At 37.1% G+C, this 21,848-nt stretch overlaps 1 protein-coding gene across 4 annotated transcripts in view; it reads right to left on the bottom strand.

The window, feature by feature from the left end:
- SLCO6A1 (solute carrier organic anion transporter family member 6A1) overlaps window positions 1–21,848 on the bottom strand; it is a 139,836-nt gene that overhangs the window by 49,643 nt on the left and 68,345 nt on the right. For 3 of the 4 annotated variants that reach the window (XM_008014049.3, XM_037985276.2, XM_037985279.2), the window contains 2 exons: window positions 20,158–20,302; window positions 743–938 (listed from right to left, as the gene is read on the bottom strand). The exons of the other annotated variant lie outside the window; for it this stretch is intronic. In XM_008014049.3, the coding sequence (XP_008012240.3) occupies window positions 743–938; window positions 20,158–20,302 (341 nt within the window). The remainder of the gene's footprint in view (window positions 1–742; window positions 939–20,157; window positions 20,303–21,848) is intronic. 4 annotated transcript variants of the gene reach the window in all.

Raw genomic sequence — 21,848 nt, 5'->3', positions numbered from 1 at the left:
CCCTCAGGGAAAAAGTGGCTGCAAAAAGTTGTCCCTCCTCTCCATGGTTTGCCTTTTCCCAGGATTTTGGCCTTTAAATTCCTAGTTTCCTAAATAACTCTTTGATTCCTTTTACCAAATATTTTAAGACTGTATTCAGCTTTTCTAGTTATTCTCAGTGGGAAGATTGATCTGCCATAAGCTAATCCATTATTGCTGGAAGTAGAAGTCTTAAACTCTTATTTTACTTGTTCAGTGCTTTGGTTTCCAATTCCAGTTTTGTTCTTTAGTATTTAATATCAAGTTCTGCCTAGTTCTTTGAATTTTGGCATGTTTAGCTTAAAGGAGATATTACCCATACATACGTTCAGATGAACTTTAGTTCCATTCTTTGATGTCTATAAGAAGGCAGACAAACCAATTCAGAAACACAAGGTAAGACTGGCTTTGCACAGACAGTTAGTACTGTCTCCTAGTTGCTACTCACTCTAATACAAAACTTTATTTCTAGGTTCTGAACCTCTTCAATGTGTTTTTTCTTCATTACTTTATGAATGCATAAACAGTCATATAAAAAGATACCATTACAATATTTGTGCCTTACTATGAAAGTTTAAACTGTACGTTATATTTCTTGTATGTGTTCAATAATTCCAATAATTATATGAACATGTAAGGGTTTCTAGATAGATAATTATTAATTGCCTGAGGAATATGCTGTAGGATTTTGATATAAAAGTCTAATATACAAGATTACATTTACCCATCATAATCTTCATTGATCCCAGCAAACTGCAGTGGATTACAGCGTACAAAAATAATAAACACGAGCAGTATAAGTGATATCACAGATGTAGCCATTATAAATCTCATAAGGGCTTTACAAGACATTTCTAATGTGGAAACAATGATACCTCCCAGAAGTTGGCCAAGTGCACCTCCTGGAATTAAAACAAGTCCTAAAAAAAAGGAGGAGAAAAACACAATTAAAAAGAATCAGCTGTTAGTACAGATAATACATATATTGATACAATTTCCTTTGCTCTAAACATATAGCAAACATGTATTTAAAATAAAAGACAGAAAATGTACAGTTATGCTAAGTATCTTGGCAAACCCGAACCTTAATAGAAACAAAAACCTGTCAGTAGGACTGAAACCATAGGCCTACTGACTTTAGGGCAGTGATGGTGAAGTTTTGGTCCTTTATACTAATGTTATCAAGGACAAATCGTTCCATGCAAAACAGAAGATGAGAGCCGTCTTATTGAGAGCTATTATTAACAAGCTTCCTGGATTTATAGCTTATCACAACAGACAGGATTATACTGACAAAAGTTCACAGAGATTTGTTAACAAAAATTGAACCAAGCCACCCATTAGTTCTACAAATGGACGTCCAATATTAATAATCTCACAATAAAGTGGGATGCTACAAGAATCATTATAAGATATTGTTTTCTATTCAAGAGTAAGGAATTAGAAACAAGTAAGCAAAAGAAAGAGGAGAAGGAGGAGGAGGAGGAGAAATATAGTCAGAAAATAATCAGATGAGATAGCACAGCAAATTCATACACTGATGCAATTCCCTCTAATCCAAATATATAATGTTAGATCTAAATATGAATTTAACAATAAAAACATAGGATTAAAAACAAAATAAATCCCATTAACACTAGACTAAATTTATAAAAGTGCCTGACAAAGACTTGAAAATAAACAATTTTAGAATGCTTAGAAAGATAAATGACATAAAGAGCTCCTCCAGTCGGCAGCTCCCAGAGACCAACGCAGAAGGCGAGTGATTTCGGCATTTCCAACTGAGGTACCTGGTTCATCTCACCCGGACTCATTAGACAGTGGGTGTAGCCCATGGAGGCTGAGCAGAAGCAGGGTGGGGAATCACCTCACCCAAGAAGCAGAAGGGACTGGGGAACTCCCTTCCCTATCTAAGTGAAGTCGTGAGGGACTGTGCCATGAGGGACTGTGCCGTGAGGGATGGTGCTATCCAGTCCAGATACTATGCTTTTCCCATGGTTTTGGCAACCTGCAGATAAGGAGATTCCCTCGGGTGCCTACACCACCAGAGCCCTGGGTTTCAAGCACAAAACTGGGCTGCCATTTGGGCAGACAATGAGCTAGCTGCAGGAGTTTTGTGTTTTTTTGTTGTTTTGTTTTGTTTTTTTTTTCCACACCCCAGTGACACCTGGAACCCCAGTGTGACAGAACTGTTCACTCCCCTGGAAAGGGGGCTGAAGTCAGAGAGCCAAATGGTCTTTCCCAGCAGGTCCCACTCCCATGGAGCCCAGAAAGCTAAGATCCACTAGCTTGAAATTCTTGCTGCAAGCACAGCAGTCTGAAGTCAACCTAAGATGCTCGAGCTTGGTGGGGGGAGGGGCATCTGCCATTACTGAGGCTTGAGTACGCAGTTTTCCCCTCACAGGGTAAACAGAGCTGATGGGAAATTTGGACTGGTGGAACCCACCAGAGTGGGGCAAAGCCAGACTGCCTCTCTTGATTCCTCCTCACTGGGCAGGGCATCCTTGAAAGAAAGGCAGCAGCCCCAGTCTGGAGCTTATAGATAAAACTCCCATCTCTCTGGGACAGAGCACCTGGGGGAAGGGGTAGCTGTGGGTGCAGCTTCAGCAGACTTACACAGTCCTGTCTGCTGCCTCTGAAGAGAGCAGCAGATCTCCTAGCACAGTGCTCAAGCTCCACTAAGGGAATGACTGCTTCCTCAAGTGGGTCCCTGACTCCCATGCCTCTTGACTGGAAGACACCTCCCAGCAGGGGTCAGCAGACACTTCATACAAGAGAGCTCCTGCTGGCATTTGGCAGGTGTCCCTCTGGGACAAAGTTTCCAGAAAAGGAGCAGGCAGAAATCTCTGCTGCTCTGCGGTCTCCACTGGTGATACCCAAGCAAACAGGGTCTGGAGTGGACCTCCAGCAAACTCCAGCAGACCTGTAGAAGAGGAGCCTTACTATTAGAAGAAAAACTAACAAACAGAAAGCAATAACATCAACATCAACAAAAAGGATGCCCACACAAAAACCCTATCCAAAGGTCATCAGCATCAAAGATCAAAGGTAGATAAACCCACAAAGATGACGAAAAACCAGTGCAAAAAGTCTGAAAATTCCCCAAACCAGAATGCCTCTTCTCCTCCAAAGGATCACAACTCCTCACCAGCAAGGGAACACCAACGGACAAAAAATGAGTTTCACGAATTGACAGAAGTAAGCTTCAGAAGGTGGATAATAACAAACTCCTCTGAGCTAAAGAAGCATGTTCAAACCCAATGCAAGGAAGCTGAAAACCTTGATAAATGGTTACAGGAGCTGCTAACTGAATAATTAGTTTAGAGAAGAACATAAATGATGTGATGGAGCTGAAAAACACAGCATGAGAACTTTGTGAAGCATACACAAGTAACAATAGCTGAATTGATCAAGTGGAAGAAAGGATATCAGAGGCTGAAGAACAACTTAATGATATAAAGCATGAAGACAAGATTAGAGAAAAAAGAATAAAAAGGAATGAATGCCTCAAAGAAATATGGGACTATATGGAAAGACCAAACCTATGATTGGTGTGCCTGAAAGCGATGGAGAGAATGAGTCCAAGTTGGAACACACACTTCAGGATATTATCCAAGAAAACTTCCCCAACCTAGCAAGACAGGCCAACATTCAAATTCAGGAAATACAGAGAACACCACTAAGATACTCCATGAGAAGAGCAACCTCAAGACACATAATTGCCAGATTCATCAAGGTTGAAACAAAGCAAAAAATGTTAAGGTAGCTAGAGAGAAAGGTTAGATTACCTACCATGGGAAGCCCATGAGACTAAGAGCAGATCTCTCTGCAGAAACCTACAAGCCGAAGAGAGTGGGGGCTAATATTCAACATTCTTAAAGAAAAGAATTTTCAATCCAGAATTTCATATCCAGCCAAACTAAGCTTCATAAGTGAAGGAGAAATAAAATTCTTTACAGACAAGCAAATGCTGAAGGATTTTGTCACCACCAGGCCCGCCTTCCAAGAGCTCCTGCAGGAAGCACTAAATATGGGAAGGAAAAACTGGTACCAGCCACTTCAGAAACACCCAAATATAATGACCAACAACACTATGAAGAAACTCCATCAACTAATGTGCAAAATAACCAGCTAGCATTATGATGACAGGATCAAATTCACACATAACAATATTAACTTTAAATTTAAATGGGCTAAATACCCAAATTAAAAGACACAGAATGGCAAATTGGATAAAGACTCAAGATCCATCAGTGTGCTGTATTCAGGAGACCCATCTCATGAGCAAAGACACACATAGTTTCAAAATAAAGGGATAGAGGAATATTTACCAAGCAAATGGAAAGAAAAAGAAAAAAAGCAGTGGTTACAAACTTAGTTTCTGAATAAACAGACTTTAAACCAACAAAGATTAAAAAAGACAAAGAAGGGCATTACATATTGGTAAAGGGATCAATGCAACAAGAACTAACTATCCTAAATATATATGCACCCAATACAAGAGCACACAGATTCATAAAGCAAGTTCTTAGAGACCTACAAAGAGACTCAGACTCCCACACAATAATGGTGGGACACTTTAACACCCCACTGTCAATATTAGACAGATCAACCAGATAGAAAATTAACAAGGATATTCAGGAATTGAACTCAGCTCTGGACCAAGCTGATCTAATAGACAACTACAGAACTCTTCACCCCAAATCAATAGAATATGCATTATTCTCAGCACCACATAGCACGTATCTAAAATTGACCACATAACTAGAAGTAAAACACTCCTCAGCAAATGCAAAAGAATGGAAATCATAACAGTCTCTCAGACCAAAGTGCAACCAAATTAGAACTCAGGATTAGGCCAGGTGCAGTGGCTCACGCCTGTAATCCCAGCACTTTGGGAGGCCGAGGTGGGCGGATCACAAGGTCAGGAGATCGAGACCATCCTGGCTAACTCGGTGAAACCCCGTCTCTACTAAAACTACAAAAAATTAGCTTGGCGTGGTGGCAGGCGCCTGCAGTTCCAGCTACTAGGAGGCTGAGGCAGGAGAAGGGCATGAACCCAGGGGGCGGAGCTTGCAGTGAGCCTAGATCGCGCCATTGCACTCCAGCCTGGGTGACAGAGTGAGACTCCGTCAAGAAACTCACTCAAAACTGCATAACTATAACTGCATCAAAACTGAACAACCTGCTCCTTACTGACTACTGGGTAAATAACAAAATTAAGGCAGAAATAGATAAGTTATATAAAACCGATAAGAACAAAGACAGGGTACCAGAATGTCTGGGACACAGCTAAAGCAGTGTTTAGAGAAAAATTTATAGCACTAAATGCCCAAAGGAGAAAGTGCGAAAGATCTAAAATTGACACCCTAACATCACAATTAAAAGAACTAGAGAAGCAAGAGCAAACAAGTTCAAAAGCTAGCAGAAGACAAGAAATAACTAAGATACAGAACAGAACTGAAGGAGACAGAGACATGAAAAACCCTTCAAAAAATCAATGAATCCAGGAGCTAGTTTTTTGAAAAGATTAACAAACTAGATAGACCGCTAGCCAGACTAGTAAAAAAGAAAAGAGGGAAGAATCAAATAGACACAATAAAAAATGATAAAAAGGTGTCACTACTGATCTAACAAAAATGCAGACTACTGTCAGAGAGTACCATAAACACTTCCATGCAAATAAAGTAGAAAATCGAGAATAAATGGATAAATTCCTGGACACATACACCCTCCCAAGATTAAACCAGGAAGAAGTCGAATCCCTGAATAGGCCAGTAACAAGTTCTGAAAATGAGGCAGTAATTAGTAGCCTACCAATGAAAAAAAGCACAGGATCAGATGGATTGACAGCCAAATTCTACAAGAGGTACAAACAAGAGCTGGTACCATTCCTTCTGAAACTATTCCAAACAGTATAAAAATAGGGACTCCTCCCTAACTGAGTTTAGGAGGCCAGCACCATCCTGATACCAAAACCTGGCATAGACACAACAACAAAGAAATTTCAGACCAATATCCCTGATGAACAGTGTTGCGAAAATCCTGGCACACCGAACCAAGCAGCACACTAGAAAGCTTATCCACCATAATCAAGTCACCTTCATCCCTGGGATGCAAGACTGGTTCAACATACACAAATCAATAAACATAATCCATCACAAAAGCAGAACCAATGACAAAAACCACATGATTATCTCAATAGATGCAGAAAATCCTTTCAATAAAATTTAACATCCCTTCATGCTAAAAGCATTCAATTAACTAGGTATTGATGGAGCATATCTCAAAATAATAAGAGTTATTTATGATAAACCCACAGCCAATATCATACCGAATGGGCAAAAGCAGGAAGCATTCCCTTTGAAAACTGGCACAAGACAAGGATGCCCTCTTGCACCACTCCTATGCAGCATAGTATTGGAAGTTCTGGCCAGGGTGATCAGGCAAGAGAAAGAAATAAAGTGTATTCAAATAGGAAGAGAGGAAGTCAAGTTGTTTCTGTTTGCAGATGACATGATTGTATATTTAGAAAACCCCATCGTCTCAGCCCAAAATCTCCTTAAGAGGATAAGGAACTTTGGCAAAGTCTCAGGATACAAAATAAATGTGCAAAAATCACATGCATCCGTACACACCATTAATAGACAAACAAAATACCAAATCATGAGTGAACTCCCATTCACAATTGCTACAAAGAGAATAAAATACCTAGGAATACAACTTACGAGGGATGTGAAGAACTTCTTCAAGGAGAACTACAAACCACTGCTCAAGGAAATAAGAGAGGACAGAAACAAATGGAAAAACATTCCATGCTCATGGATAGGAAGAATCAATATTGTGAAAATGGCCATACTGTCAAAGTAGTTTATAGATTTAAGCTATTCCCATCAAACTGCCATTGACTTCATTCACAGAATTAGAAAAAAACTACTTTAAACTTCATATGGAAACAAAAAGAGCACATATAGCCAAGACAATCCTAAGCCAATTGAACAAAGCTGGAAGCATCACGGAACATGACTTCAAACTATCCTACAAGGCTACAGTAGCCAAAACAGCATGGTACTGGTACCAAAACAGATATATAGGCCAATGGAACAGAACAAAGGACTCAGAAATAACACCAAACATCTACAACACTCTGGTCTTCAACAAACCTGATGAAAACAAGCAATGGGGAAATGATTCCCAATTTTATAAATGGTACTGGGAAAATTGACTAGCCATATGCAGAAAACTGAAACTGGACCCCTTCCTTACACATTATACAAAAATTAACTCAAGATTTATGTAAGACTTAAATATAAAACCTAAAACCATAAAAACCCTAGAAGAAAACCCAGACAATACCATTCAGCACATAGGCATGGGCAAAGACTTTATGACTAAAACACCAAAAGCAAAGGCAATAAAAGCCAAAATTGACAAATGGAATCTAATTAAACTAAAGAATTTCTGCACAGCAAAAGAAACTATCATCAGAGTGAACAGTCAACCTACAGAATGGGAGAAAATTTTTGCAATCTATCCATCTGACAAAGGGTAAATATCCAGACTCTACAAGGAACTTAAAGAAATTTACAAGAAAAAACAAACAACCCCATCAAAAACTGGGCAAAGGATAAGAACAGACATTTCTCAAAAGAAGGCATTTATTGGGCCAACAAACATATGAAAAAAAGCTCATAATGACTGGTTATTAGAGCAATACAAATCAAAACCACAATGAGATACCATCTCACGCCAGTTAGAAAGGCAATCATTAAAAAGTCAGGAAACAACAGATGCTGGCGAGGATGTGGAGAAATAGAAACGCTTTTACACTGTTGGTGGGAGTGTAAATTAGTTCAACCATTGTGGAAGACGGTGTGGTGCTTCCTCAAGGGTCTAGAACCAGAAATACTATTTGACTCAGCAATCCCATTACTGCATATATATGCAAAGGATTATAAATCATTCTACTATAGAGACACATACACATGTATGTTTATTGCAGCACTACTTACAATAGCAAAGACTTGGAAGCAACCCAAATGCCCATCAATGATAGACTGGATAAAGAAAACGTGGCACATATACACCATGAACTACTATGTAGCCATAAAGAAGATTGAGTTTACGTCTTTTACAGGGACTTGGATGAAGCTGGAAACCATCATTCTCAGCAAACTAACACAGGAACAGGAAACCAAACATCACATATTCTTACTCATAAGTGGGAGTTGAACAATGACATAAAAATGAAAGTATTGATATAAATAAAGAAGAATAAAAAGAGGAGATAATAAAAAAGTGAATAAAAAATAAGAAACCTGGATATTAAAAAATATAATTCTTAAAAACTCAAATCTCAGGATAACCTTCAGACTAGAGACAATTATAAGCAAATTGATAAATTGGAAAAGAACACTGTGTTATTATAGTGTGTATTAAAAAAAGATAAAAGACTGAGAGAAGGGCCAGGCGTGGTGGCTCAAACGCCGGTAATCCCAGCACTTTGGGAGGCTGAAGTGGGTGGATAACGAAGTCAGGAGATTGAGACCATCCTGGCTAATGTGGTGAAACACCGTTTCTACTAAAAATACAAAAAATTAGCCGGGTGTGGTGGCGGGCCCTGTAGTCCCAGTTACTCAGGAGGCTGAGGCAGGAGAATGGCATGAACCCGGGAGGCGGAGCGTGCAGTGAACCGAGATCGCACCACTGCACTCCAGCCCAGGTGACAGAGCCAGACTCCATCTCAAAAAAAAAAAAAAAAAAAAGAGTGAGAGAAGAATAACCAAAACAAGCAAAAGACGATGAGTACAGGGGAGAAACCTGGCAAATGCTACCTCAGCCAGGTAATCAAAGTCAAATTCAAAAGCAGTCACTCACATGGATAGTATATTCCCTTGATATGATGTTTTGAAAATGATACTTTACCTCTGAGTCTTCCTTTAAAAAACTAAAACCCCAGTCTAATCATGATAAAAACACTGGGCAATTTTCTATAGTGGGACATCTTACAGAACAACTGGCCAGTACTCCTAATAACTGTAAGGTCATCAAAAACAAGGAAAGACTCAGAAATTGTCATAGCCAAGAGAACTTCAAAGAGACATGACAACTATCATAATGTAGTATCTTGAATGAGATCCTGGGACAGAAAAAGGACATTAGGTAAAAATTGAAAAAAAATCTGCACAAACTATTGACTTTAGTTAGTAATATTGTATTAATTTTGATTCATTAATTATGTCAAATCTACCATGCTAATATAAGATGTTTATAAAAGGGGAAACATATATATATATATAAGGGGAAAGAGTGTACAGCATACAGAAACTCTCTCTCTCTCTGTGTATATATAAATATATATACATATATATATATTTTTAGAGAGAGAGAGAGAGAGTCTTGCTCTGTCACTAGGTTGGAGTGCAATGGCACGGTATTGGCTCACTGCAACCTCTGCCTCCCAGTTTCAAGCTATTCTCCTGCCTTAGCCTCCTGAGTAGCTGGGATTACAGGCGTGCCCCACTGTACCACCATACTAATTTTTGTATTTTTAGTAGAGATTGGGTTTTGCCTTGTTGGCCAGGCTGCTCTTGAACTCCTGACAAGTGATTCACCCACCTCAGCCTCCCAAAGTGCTGAGATGACAAGCATGAACCACCACGCCTGGCCAGAAATTCTTTATATTATCTTCTATCTTCAAGATATTTCTGTAAATCTAAAATTGTTCAAAAAATAGTTCTTGAAAAAAAGATAATAAAAATAAATAAGCTCCACAAAAAGGTTTATAGCAGTTGTGAAAAAAGCAATACAAGTAATACCAGAAAAACAATGTTTGAAAAATTACAGCTGAGGATAAAAAATTTACATAATTAATGAAATTTTAGCCCGGGAAATAAATGTACACTCCTAATACTGAGAAGCAATAAAAAAGTCACCCTTACAGATAAGAAGGTAGGAAATCTTCATAACATCAAGAATAAAGAAAAAAATTGTATAAGCTGCTAAAGGACATATTACTTTCATTTTAGGTTCAGGGATACATATGCAGGTTGTAATATAGGTAAATGTGTCACGAAGGTTTTTTATACAGATTATCTCATCACCCAGGTACAAAGCTTAGTACCCAATAGTTATTTTTCTGATCCTCTCCATCCTACCACCTCCCACCCTCGGGTAGGCTTCTGTGTCTGTTGCTCTCTTTGTGTCTATGGGTTTTTATTTAGCTTCCGTATCTCTGCTATTGTGAATAGTGCTGTGATGAACATATGTGTGCATGTGTCTTTCTGATAGAAAAATGTATATTCCTTTGTGTATATATCCAGTAATGAGATTGCTGCATCAAATGGTAGTTTTGTCTTTAGCTCTTTGAGGGATCACCACACTGCTTTCCACAATGGTTGAACTAATTTACACTCCCACCAACAGTGTATAAACATTCGCTTTTCTCCTTCAATCTCATCAGCACTTGTTATTTTTTGATTTTTTAGTAACAGCCATTCTGAATGGTGTGAGATGGTATCTCGTTGTGGTTTGGATTTGCATTTCTCTAATGATAAGTAATACTGAGGTTTTTTTTTCATGTGACTGTTGGCCACATGTATGTCTTCTTTTGAGAAGTGTCTGTTTATGTCCTATTTCCCCTTTATTATGGGACTTTCTTTTTCTTCTTAGTTTGTTTAAGCTCCTTATAGATGCTGGATTTTAGACCTTTGTCAGATGCTTACCTTGGAAATATTTTCTCCCATTCTGTAGATTGTCTGGTTTACTCTGTTGATAGCTTTTTTGCTGTGCAGACGCTCATAAGTTTAATTAGATCCCATTTGTAAACTTTTACTTTTGTTGCAATGGCTTTTGGAGTTTTTGTCCTAAAATCTTTGCCAGTTCCTATGTGCAGAATGGTATTCCCGAGGTTTTCTTCTAGGGTTTTTATAGTTTTGGGTTTTACATTTAAGTCTTTAATCCATCTCGAGTCGATTTTTTTGTATACGTATAAAGAGGGAGTCCAGTTTCAACCTTCTGCATATGGCCTGCCAGTTATACCAGCACAATATACTGAATAGGGAGTCCTTTTTTCATTGCTTGTTTTACTCAGGTTTCTTGAAGATCGGATGTTGTAGGTGTATGACCTTACTTCTGGGCTCTCTATTCTTTTCCATTGGTCTATGTGTCTGTTTTTGTACCAGTATGATGCTGTTTTGGTTACTGTAGTATAGTCCGAAGTTGGGTAGTGTGTTGCCTCCAGCTTTGTTCTTTTTGCTTAGGATTGTCTTGGCTATTCGAGCTCTTTTTGGATCCATATGAATTTTAAAATAGTCTTTATCTAGTTATGTGAAGAATTGCATTAGTAGTTTAATAGGAATAGCATTGAATCTGTAAACTGCTTTGGGCAGTGTGGCCATTTTTAACCACATTGATTCTTCCCATTCATAAGTATGGGATGTTTTCCCATTTGTTTGTGTCATCTCTTATTTCTTTGAGTAGTGTTTTGCAATTTATTGTAAAGATCTGTAAATTCCCTGGTTAGCTGTATTCCTAGGTATTTAAGTCATTTTTGTGGAAACTGTGAATAGAATTGCATTTCTAATTTGGCTCTCAGTTGGCTGTTGTTGGCGTATAGAAATATTATTGATTTTTGTATGTTGATTTTGTATCTGAAACTTTGCTGATGTTGTTTATCAGCTTAAGAAGCTTTTGGGCCAAGATTAGGGGTTTTCTAGATACAGAATCATGTTGTTTGCAAACAGAGATAGTTTGGTTTCTTCTCTTTTTATGTGGATGCCCTTTATTTCTTTCTTTTGCCTGATTGTTCTGGCCAGGACTTTTAATATTATGTCGAATAGGAATGGTGAGAGGGGCATCCTTGTTCTGGTTTTCAAGGTGAATGCTTCCAGCTTTCCCTCCTTCAGTATAATGTTGGCTGTGGGCTTGTCATAGATGGCTCTTATTATTTTTAGGTATGTTCCTTCAATACCTAGTTTGTTGAGAGTTTTAAACATGAAGGGATGTTGAATTTTATTGAAAGTCATTTCTTCATCTACTGAGATGATCATGTGGTTTTGACTTTAGTTCTATTTATGTGAAAAATCATGTTTATTAACTTGTGTATGTTTAACCAACCTTGCATTAGAGGAATAAATCCTACTTAATCATGGTGGATTAGCTTTTTATGTACATCTGGATTCATTTGCTTGTATGTATTGAATATTTTTACATATATGTTCATCAAGGATATTGGCCTGAATTTTTGTTGTTGTTGTTGTTGAGTCTCTTCCAGGTTTTGGAATCAGGTTGATTCCGGCCTCATAGAATGAGATGGGGAGGAGTCTCCCCTCCTCAATTTGTTAGAATAGTTTTGGTAGTAATGATACCAGCTCTTCTTTGTACATTTGATAGAGTTTGACTGTGAATCCATCTAATCCTGGGCTTTTTGGTTTGTAGGCTATTTATTGCTGTTTCAGTTTTGGAGCTCATTATTGGTCTATTCAGGAATTTAATTTTCCTAGTTCAGTCTTGAGAGGCTTTATGTGTCCAGGAATTTATTCATTTTTTCTAGATTTTCTAGTTCATGTTTGTAAAGGTGCTCATAGGAGTCTCTGATCGTTATTTGTGTTTCTGTGGGGTCAGTGGTAATATCCTCTCTATCACTTCTGATTGTGTTTATTTGGATCTTCTTTCTTTTCTTCTTTGTCTAGGTAATAGTCTATCTTATTTTCAAAAAATCAACTATTGGATTCATTCTTTTGAATGTTTTTTTTGTGTCTCCATCTCCTTCAGTTCATCTCTGATTTGGTTATTTCTTGTCTTCTAGTTTTAGAATTGGTTTGCTGTTACTTTTCTAGCCTTTTTGTTGTGATGTTAGTTTTTAAATTGAGGTTTTTCTAACTTTTTTATGTGAACATGTGGTGTTATACATTTCCCTCTTCATACTGCCTTAGCTATATCCCAGAGATTCTGGTATTTTATATCTCTGTTCTCATTCTACCTTAATTTCATTACTTACCCAAAGGTCATTCAGGGTGGGTCATTTAATTTCCACTTAATTGTATGGTTCTGAGCAATTTACTTAGTTTGATTTCTATTTTCATTGTGCTGTGGTCCAAGAGAGTGGTTAGTATGATTTCAGTCATTTTACATTTGCTGAGGATTGTTTTATATCTGATTTTGTGGTTGATTTTAGAGTGTGTGCCATGTGGCAATGAGAAGAATGTATATTCATGTGTTTTTTGGTGAAGATGTCTGTTGATACCTCTCAGGTCTGTTTGATGTAGTGTTGAGTTCAGGTCTTGAACATCTTTATTAGTTTTCTGCCTTGATAACCTTTCTAACACTGTCAGTGAGGTGTTGAAGTCTTCCACTATTATTTGGTGGGAGTCTAAGTCTGAAGGTCTCTAAGAATTTAATTTATAAATCTGGTTGTTTCCGTGTTGAATGCATGTATATTCAGGATAGTTAGTTCTTCTCATTGAATTGAACCTTTCACCATTATGTAATGCCCCCTTTGTTTTTTAAAATATTTGTTTATTTAAAGTTTGTTTTATCTGAAATTAGAATTGCAACCCCTTCTTTTTTCGTTCATTTTCTCCTTCAGTTTCTATTCACTTGGTAGATTTTTCTTCATCTATTTTTGAGTCTAGTAGTGTCATTGTATGTGAGACACATTTCTTGAAGACAGCATATCATTGGGTCTTGCTTCTGTTCAGCTTGCCACTCTCTCTTTTCATTGGGGCATTTAGCCCATTTACATGCAAGGTTACTACTGCTATATGTGGATTTGATCCTGTCATCATGTTGTTAGCTGTTTATTATGCTGACTTGTTTGCATAATTGCTTTATACTGTCGATGGTTTACATACTTAAGTGCATTTTTGTAGTGACTGGTAATGGTCTTTCCTTTCCATATTTAGTGCTTTTTTTGGGAGCTCTTGTAAGGCAGGTCTGGTGGTAAAAAACTCCCTCATAATTTTCTTTCTTGAAAATGATTTTATTTCTACTTCACTTATAAAGCTTAGTTTGGTTGGGTATGGATTTCTTGACTGGAATTTATTTTCTTTAAGAATGCTGAACATATGCCCCCAGTCTCTTCTGGCTTGTAGGGTTTCTGCTGAGAGGTCTGCTGTTTCTGCTAAGAGGTCTCGCTTATAGGGTTTCTGTTGAGAGGTCTGCTAATAAGCTTCCTTTTGTAGGTGGCCTGCCCTTTCTCTCCAGATGCCTTTAACATTGTTTTTTTCATTATGACCTTGGAGAATCTGATGGTTATGTCTTAGGGACGATCTTTTTGTGAAGTACTTTGTGAGGGTTCTCTGCATTTTCCAAATTTGAATGTTGGCCTCTCTACATAGGTTGTGAAAGTTCTCATAGATGATATCCTGAAATATGTTTTCTAAGTTGCTTCCATCCTCCCTATCTCTTTCAGGGATGATCATGAATTGTAGATTTGGTCTCTTTACATAATTGCATAGTTTTGTTCATTTTGTTTGTTTCTTTTTATTCTTTTCTCTTTAATGTTTTCTTTGTCTTGTTTCAGAAACCCAATCTTCAAACTCTGAGATTATTTCTTCAGCTTGATCTACCCTGTTAATACTTGTGATTGCATTATGAAATTCTCATAGTGTGTTTTTATCTCTATCAAGTCAGTTATGTTCTTTTCTATACTGGCTACTTTGTCTTCCAGATCCTGTATACTTTGTGATTCCTAGCTTCCTTAGAATGAGTTTCAATGTTCCCCTGAATCTTGATTTTTGTTCCTATCCATATTCTGAATTCTATTTCAGTAATTTCAGCCATCTAAGGCTGGTTAAGGTACCTTGCTGGTGAACTAGTGAGGTTGTTTGAAGGAAAGAAGACCTTATGGCCTTTTGAGTTGTCAGAGTTCTTGTGCTGTTTCCTTTTTATCTTTGTGGGCTGATGCTCCTTTAATCCTTGAAGTTCCTGTCCTTTGGATTTTTTTTCTTTTATTCTATTTGATGACCTTGAGGGTTTGTTTGTGGTAGAAGGTGGGTTCATTCAACTGGCTTTGTTTCTGGAAGATTTTAGAAGGCAAAGGCTCAGCTCAGAAATCCTGGACTGTGTGGCCTAACTCCAGAGGACCAGTATTGGGCACTGGCTTTGTTCTCTGGCTCCTCAAGGTAGAAACATGCTGTGCTGGAGGGGTCAAGGTGCCCCTGGACTGCTGGTCACAGCACTCCAATGGATGGTGGCAGCCAAAGCACTTTGTAGGGTAGTGGCAATGGGATCCATCCTGTTTGCACACACCAGCAACGGCAGCAGTGACAGCATGGCAGAGTGCATGCTTTTTGACTGTGGCAGGGTGCTAGCAAGTACTGGGGTGTTGGCCTCCATGGGGGAGCTAGTGAGGTTGTTCGGAGGAAAGAAGACATTCCAGCTTTTTGAGTTGTCATAGTTCTTGTGTTCTTCAAAGGATACAATATTTAAAATTATTATAGTTGCACAAGCTTCTCTTTTGGTTAGCATTTGCATCTTTTGTCTATCCTTTCACTTTCAACCTTTTCATGTTCCCATATTTAAGGAGTGCCTCTTGTTAGTAACATATATTGAAACTTTTTCCCAATCTGACATTCTTTAGACTATTTATATTTAACATAACTACTAATATATTTATTGGGTGAAAACTTTCTGTATATCCTGCAAGCAGAAGCACTGACTGCTTTGTTCCGAACTATCTTTTCAAGGATATTTACACGATGAGTAGCCTTGGATAATAAGGATAATATTTTCACTTACAACAGAGGACAACTTTGCTTAGAATTTTGGAAGACAGAGAGAGTGTCCCCTCTGGACAATCTCTATCAAGTATAATATCTCCCTCTGGAGCCAAAGACAAGCATAATTGCTGCCTACTGTAAAAGACTTGGGTTCCCTAACCTCAAGATTTCTTTCATGTAATGCAACTCATTTTGTGTACAGATGTCACCTGGCCTCCTTTCACATCACCCTTTGGAAATTGGAGCTCAGAAACCTAGCAAGAACTCTCATTATTGCTATTGCTGTGAGTCATAAACTTTATTTCATCTCTGACCAAGAAGTTTGGTGTCTTCTTCCAGCACACATGAAACTAAGTTAGATAAACTTGTTAGCTTACAGACAGGATGAAATTCAAACCCATTACAGATCTGAGCACTCTTGGCAACAATGATGGGATGCTAACAGAGGCATGGCTTTCTGTAGCTGCAAGCTGAAGTAGGTTTAAAGACAGCTCCATGGAAAGTGCCATAGGTCTTATCAACTCTTCTCTAGGCAAGTAAACTTCCTTGTCAATCTGGCCATCAGCTTCAGGACTACCTCACTGTAAAAACTATTTCTAATTTTTTTCTTATTAGAAGATTCCTTCTGCTTTCAAGTTACAGATAACAGTTCCAGCAATGTGCAATTACCCTGAGTGCAAAAAGAAAAAACAAATTCTAGCCACTATGAGCAGACACCAGGTGAATTATCAGCACTTTAACTGATTTTCTTGGGACATAATAAAGTGCAGTACATAATTTCTTGTTTAAACAAAACAGCCAATAGCTGGGTTGACTAGAGGTCCAGTTTCTCTTCCAGTCTATCATGTCAATCTTGGATCCATTTTAAGACAATAAAAGACCTCAGATTTTTTTGTAGTGTGTCCTGACTGCTATAAAGCAGCTTTGCCATGACCCTCTTAGAAAGATTTTCCTAAGACAAATAAAATTCCTGTGTGAAATCATAGATGAGGCATTGAATAGATTTTGAACTCTCATCATTGCTGAAAGAATGTGAAGTAAACTTGTGGGTGGTACTCTGGACAATTTCAATGCATGTTTGTTGTAGCCTTAATATACTGATGCTGTAGCTTCAATTTCTAAATGTATAATTAGTATTTATATTTTATAATATTATACTATGAATGCTGTTAAACTCCAGACGTGATAATGGGACACAGGAATTGCTACCCAACATGCCTCCCTGTTTCCTCTCACAGGGTCTAACAGAAACAATGTAGAATCCCAGAAGGAGAAAGGAAAGTCCTAGCTTTGAGTATATAAGTTAGCAGGGGTAGTAAGAGATGCAGTAATTTCATTCAACACACATCATGGCCAGTGTAAAAGGTTATCAGGACCAGATGTGGTGGCTCAGGCCTGTAATCCCAGCACTTTGGGAGGCCAAGGCGGGTAGATCACCTGAGATCGGGAGTTTGCGACCAGACTGAGCAACGTGGAGAAACCCCGTCTCTACTGAAAAAATACAAAATTAGCTGGGCGAGGTGGTGCATGCATGTAATCCCTGCTACTTGGAAGGCTGAGGCTGGAGAATCGCTTGAACCTGGGAGGTGGAGGTTGCAGTGAGCCTCGATTACATCATTGCACTCCAGCCTGGGCAACAAGAGTGAAATTCCATCTCAAAAAAAAGTTATCAGGAGCTGGAACTGGAGCTGGAGATTTACAGTGGATTAATTACTGCTGAATTCAGTTATTGCTCTTATAACTTTGACTGTTTCAGACATTGTGATGTAACCACATCTACTACACAGACTGATTACATTTAATATACTGTAATGGACTTTGCCAAGACATTCCTTTGTATCTAATTGGCACCCAAGGACAAAGACTAATTCTCATTCATGCTTAAAACCACAAATATACCTTTACAGTAAGAATACTGTAATATTCTTTAGTTATTCCTCAGGATTAGCTAAAGCTCTGCCATTTGTTACAAGAAAGTGCATAAGAATTTATTGTGATTCCCATTACCTTCTGATGCCTAAACATTTCACTGATAGATGATATGCAGCTGGCTAGAGGATCTCAAGTCTCAGACTCAATGGCTCTAACTTTGGTATTATCATGCCTTCACCTGCAAGGGTAACTGATAAATCCCAACAGAATCCAAAAGACTGCACATCAAGTTTCTGGGGGACTATGCAAACAGATTCACAAGGCTCAATTACTGTGGAAGTCAAGCAAAAAAAAATGTCTCATTTCCCTCCAACCAAAAGGGAACTTAATGTCACTTTGGACTCTGGGTGTCAGAGATGGTAGATGTCGGTCTTGGGCATTCTACTTGTCTTTTATAACAGCTAACTTACAGTAAGTGTAATTCACAAACCTACATTGAAGCTGATAAGCAAGCTGTGACATACTCTCTTCTTTGAGATGCTAGAAATTTAATGATCCCCATGAGCTACAAATCTCCACGACTGATAATTTCGTGGACTGGAGGCTCTAGATAAAAGATATAGGCTCCATTCAGAAACAGCTGTTGTTGTATAACACTCATTGACTCCCTAAATCAGCTACCATTTGAAAAACAACTACTAGCTTACTACTGCCATCTTGTCAAAACCAAAGTCCTAACTTACAGCAATCTTTTGACTTTGTGAACTTACATTCCCATTTTGGGATGAACTAAATCAGGCTCATAACTATTTGACAAGCCTTACTTGTCAAATGGAAATGATAGATTCAAGAACATAGGGGTGGTCATAAAAGATCATCAAGTGTTTACATCACCACCAGCAGATCGTATAACTCTTCGAAGATTAGAAATTTCTCTAATATGAAGTTATGCTCAGTTACTCAGGGGAGCTTCTCAGCAAGATTAGTGGTATGTTATTCATACGCAGCCTACTGAAGTCATCTTTATGATAGGTAATGCAATTAGAAACTATAGGGCAAAATTTATCTGTGACTTTACTTGAAATAATCAATGGCACCACCTCATTACTGGAAAGCACTCTGGTCAGCCTCACTCACTGATCAATATTATTATAGATGATAAAATTACCACAAATTTGATTCTTGCCAAGGTAGAATTTGCAATTGCTAATGTATTCTGTTATACTTTGATATCTCAGGCTAAGTGGAAAGGTCAGTAGAGAAACTTATGGAGAAAGCCACCTGATTTTTTAAGATAGACCTTGATGGTTTAAGGATTTGTTCAGCTGGCTAGATCCAGGACCTTGAGGGGACGATTAAAGTCAATACAGCATGTAGCCTTACCCTGGCGCTTGGAATCAATTAATAATAGCCTTATTTAATACAATAAGAAATATATGGAATGAATTTACACCTCAAGTTCTGCCAATTCGATTAATCAGAGCGCCCCAAACCTGGTGTGCTCACAAAAAAAATATGTTGTTATGGCCCTTGAAAGCTGATCTATTTTGGCTTTTTGGACAATTTGCAGTCAGACAAGCCTTTTATAAAAAAATGTACTGCATAAAAGGTTTAGATTTATACTGAGGATTTCTGCACATCTTATTTGTTTTCTATTTTGCCCACATGCTTTTTGTTTTCTGTCTTTCCTTTCTTTTTTTAATTAATTAAATTTTTCCTATTAATATAGTCTTTTACTACTACTTTATTTATTACCCTAAAAATTAGTGGATGCATCTTTTACCTTTTACACCCTAAAATAAATCATTACTTTACAACTTTCTCATTAATGCTAAAACGTTAAAACATTTAATTCCATTTGCAACCTATTTTGGAGAGCCAATTCTCAATATCTCATAAGATTGTAAATGTACACAATAGCAATTTCCCTTCAATGTCTAAACTTAGATCAACTTTTACAAATGTACAGAAGGAGATATCAACAAACCTATTCATTACGGCATTGGTTGGAAGAGAGAAAAAGTGGGAGGCAACAACATATCCATTAACTGAATAATAAATAAACAATAGTATACTCATAAAATAGAATCATAAAATAAAACAGCAAACTGAAATGCATTAAATAGATATAGATCAACACAAATCTAAAGAACATAATTTCTGATGAAAAAATAAGCTGCAGAAAAGTATGTATAAAGTGATACATAAATTTTAGAAATAGATGTATATAGACAAGCACATACGCAGTAAAGATATACAAACATACATGGGAATGATTCACTCTGACTTCAAAAGAGTGATTACCTGTGAAAAGGAATGAAGATAAATGGGATAAAGGAGAAATACAGAGGTTTTACTAGGATTTATATGTTAAAAATATTGACACTATGATAGCAAAATGCTCATATTTGTAAAATTTGCACAAATCATACCTAGGTATATAATTCTTTATATTTTTATTTATTTCATATATTTCATATTTCATAAGTACATAAATAAGACAATGAAAAATTTTTGAAATGACGCAATAAGAAGGTAACTCTACCTGCAAGTATAGTTGCCACAGGGGGTGTTAACATAAACTGATTTTCTAAATATATAGGCAAAAATTCAGCAGCTCCAATAATAACTAAAAATTCTGCAGCTTTTGACAGAGCTAGGCATATTAACACTGGATTCTTCATCAGAATCTGAAATAAAAATAAGTTATATATCAATTATTTTATTTAGTTAGATAAAGAGAAAGAGACAGACAGAATCAAATGCTAATGATCTGTCTACAAAAATGTACCATTCCCAATCTAAACTGAAAAGATAATTGATAGATAGATGATAGATGATTGATAGATAGATAGATAGATAGATAGATAGATAAGATAGATCCAAACAGCAATCTATGATTTATCAATATACAAAGTCTATGAAAGAAAGGTTATTTTTGACAATTTAAATTTTGATTTGCTCTTCATACTACTTTAATTTTTATTTATGGGCTTGGAATTTTTTTTGTAAAGATTAGAGAAAAATAGGTAAATTATTAACCATATATCTAGAATTCATCCTTACTTTTTCTTGTCTACTTATTGTTTTAAGCAAGTCTTTTTTATCCAACTAAAACACAAAACAAAGAAAATTTAAGCAATACTCATGAAAAAACAGTAGGGCTGCAGAAAATGTTTTATATTTTACTCCTGGAAATCTACCTATACAAAGAATTAAGTTATTTGAATTTTGCATTTTGGTAAACTTGTGGAATTTATTTAGAAGACTTATTAAGATGTGATGGTTTATCATTATCTATTATACTACACAGAGCAATTAAAAAGATAGTAAAATACTAACTTTCAAATTAGTTTCTGTATTTCCTTGGTTATGCATATCTCATTGAAAATATATTTAGTGCTATTTTATGTTTATATATATTTTAATTTATTTAAATTTTCTTTTTCTGGCCCTAAACATCCCTGTTAGGTGTGATCATAGTCTGCAAACTCAACTAGTTCAACTTCTGAATGCTATCTAATTTTACATAGTGTGATTCTTCCATATTTATTCATTCACATAGGATTAAATATTTGTCTTGCCTTCAACTCCCTACTATCACAAACTAGGCTATATTAAACATCGCTGTGCATGTACCTTAAGATCCAATGATAGAGTGTCTCTAGAAGTATATATCCAAGAAAGGAATTCCTAGGGCATAAGGATTTAGCATACTTTATTCCACTATTTCTCCAGATTGTTCTCCAGAACGTATCAGGTTTAACTACAGTGACTATACCACCACGATGATGGTAGAGTTTCATTTTCTTCATTTAGCTTGTACTTTCTAAAAGTTATCAAAGAAATCTTTGTGGTTTAGCATGCCCATCCAGAACTATGTCATTTCTGCATAAAAAGGTCATTAAACTTGGAAAGGCCTTCTAATTATCACAACAAAATGAATAATGCTACATGACTTCTGAGGTTGGGTCATAAAATGAAAATATGACTTTTGCTGGGATCTTTCATACTCTCAGAACTCTTGCCTTGGGACTCAGTCACCATGTTGTAAAAAAGCCCAAGAGAGATGCAGAGGAGATGTGTGGGTATTCTAGGAAACAGACAGTATCAAAAAACTATAGAGCAAACACACCTTCAGATGGTTCCATTCTCCAGACTTTGATCACTCTAGCTCAGGGATTCCCAGCCTCTGTAGAAAGAGTAAGAGGCTGGTCCATGGCCTGTTAGGAAGCA

The sequence above is a fragment of the Chlorocebus sabaeus genome, chromosome 23 (assembly GCF_047675955.1).
Source record: "Chlorocebus sabaeus isolate Y175 chromosome 23, mChlSab1.0.hap1, whole genome shotgun sequence".
Taxonomy (NCBI): domain Eukaryota; kingdom Metazoa; phylum Chordata; class Mammalia; order Primates; family Cercopithecidae; genus Chlorocebus; species Chlorocebus sabaeus.
Note: the sequence above shows the minus strand (reverse complement) of the source record. Positions and strands in the feature narration are given on the sequence as shown.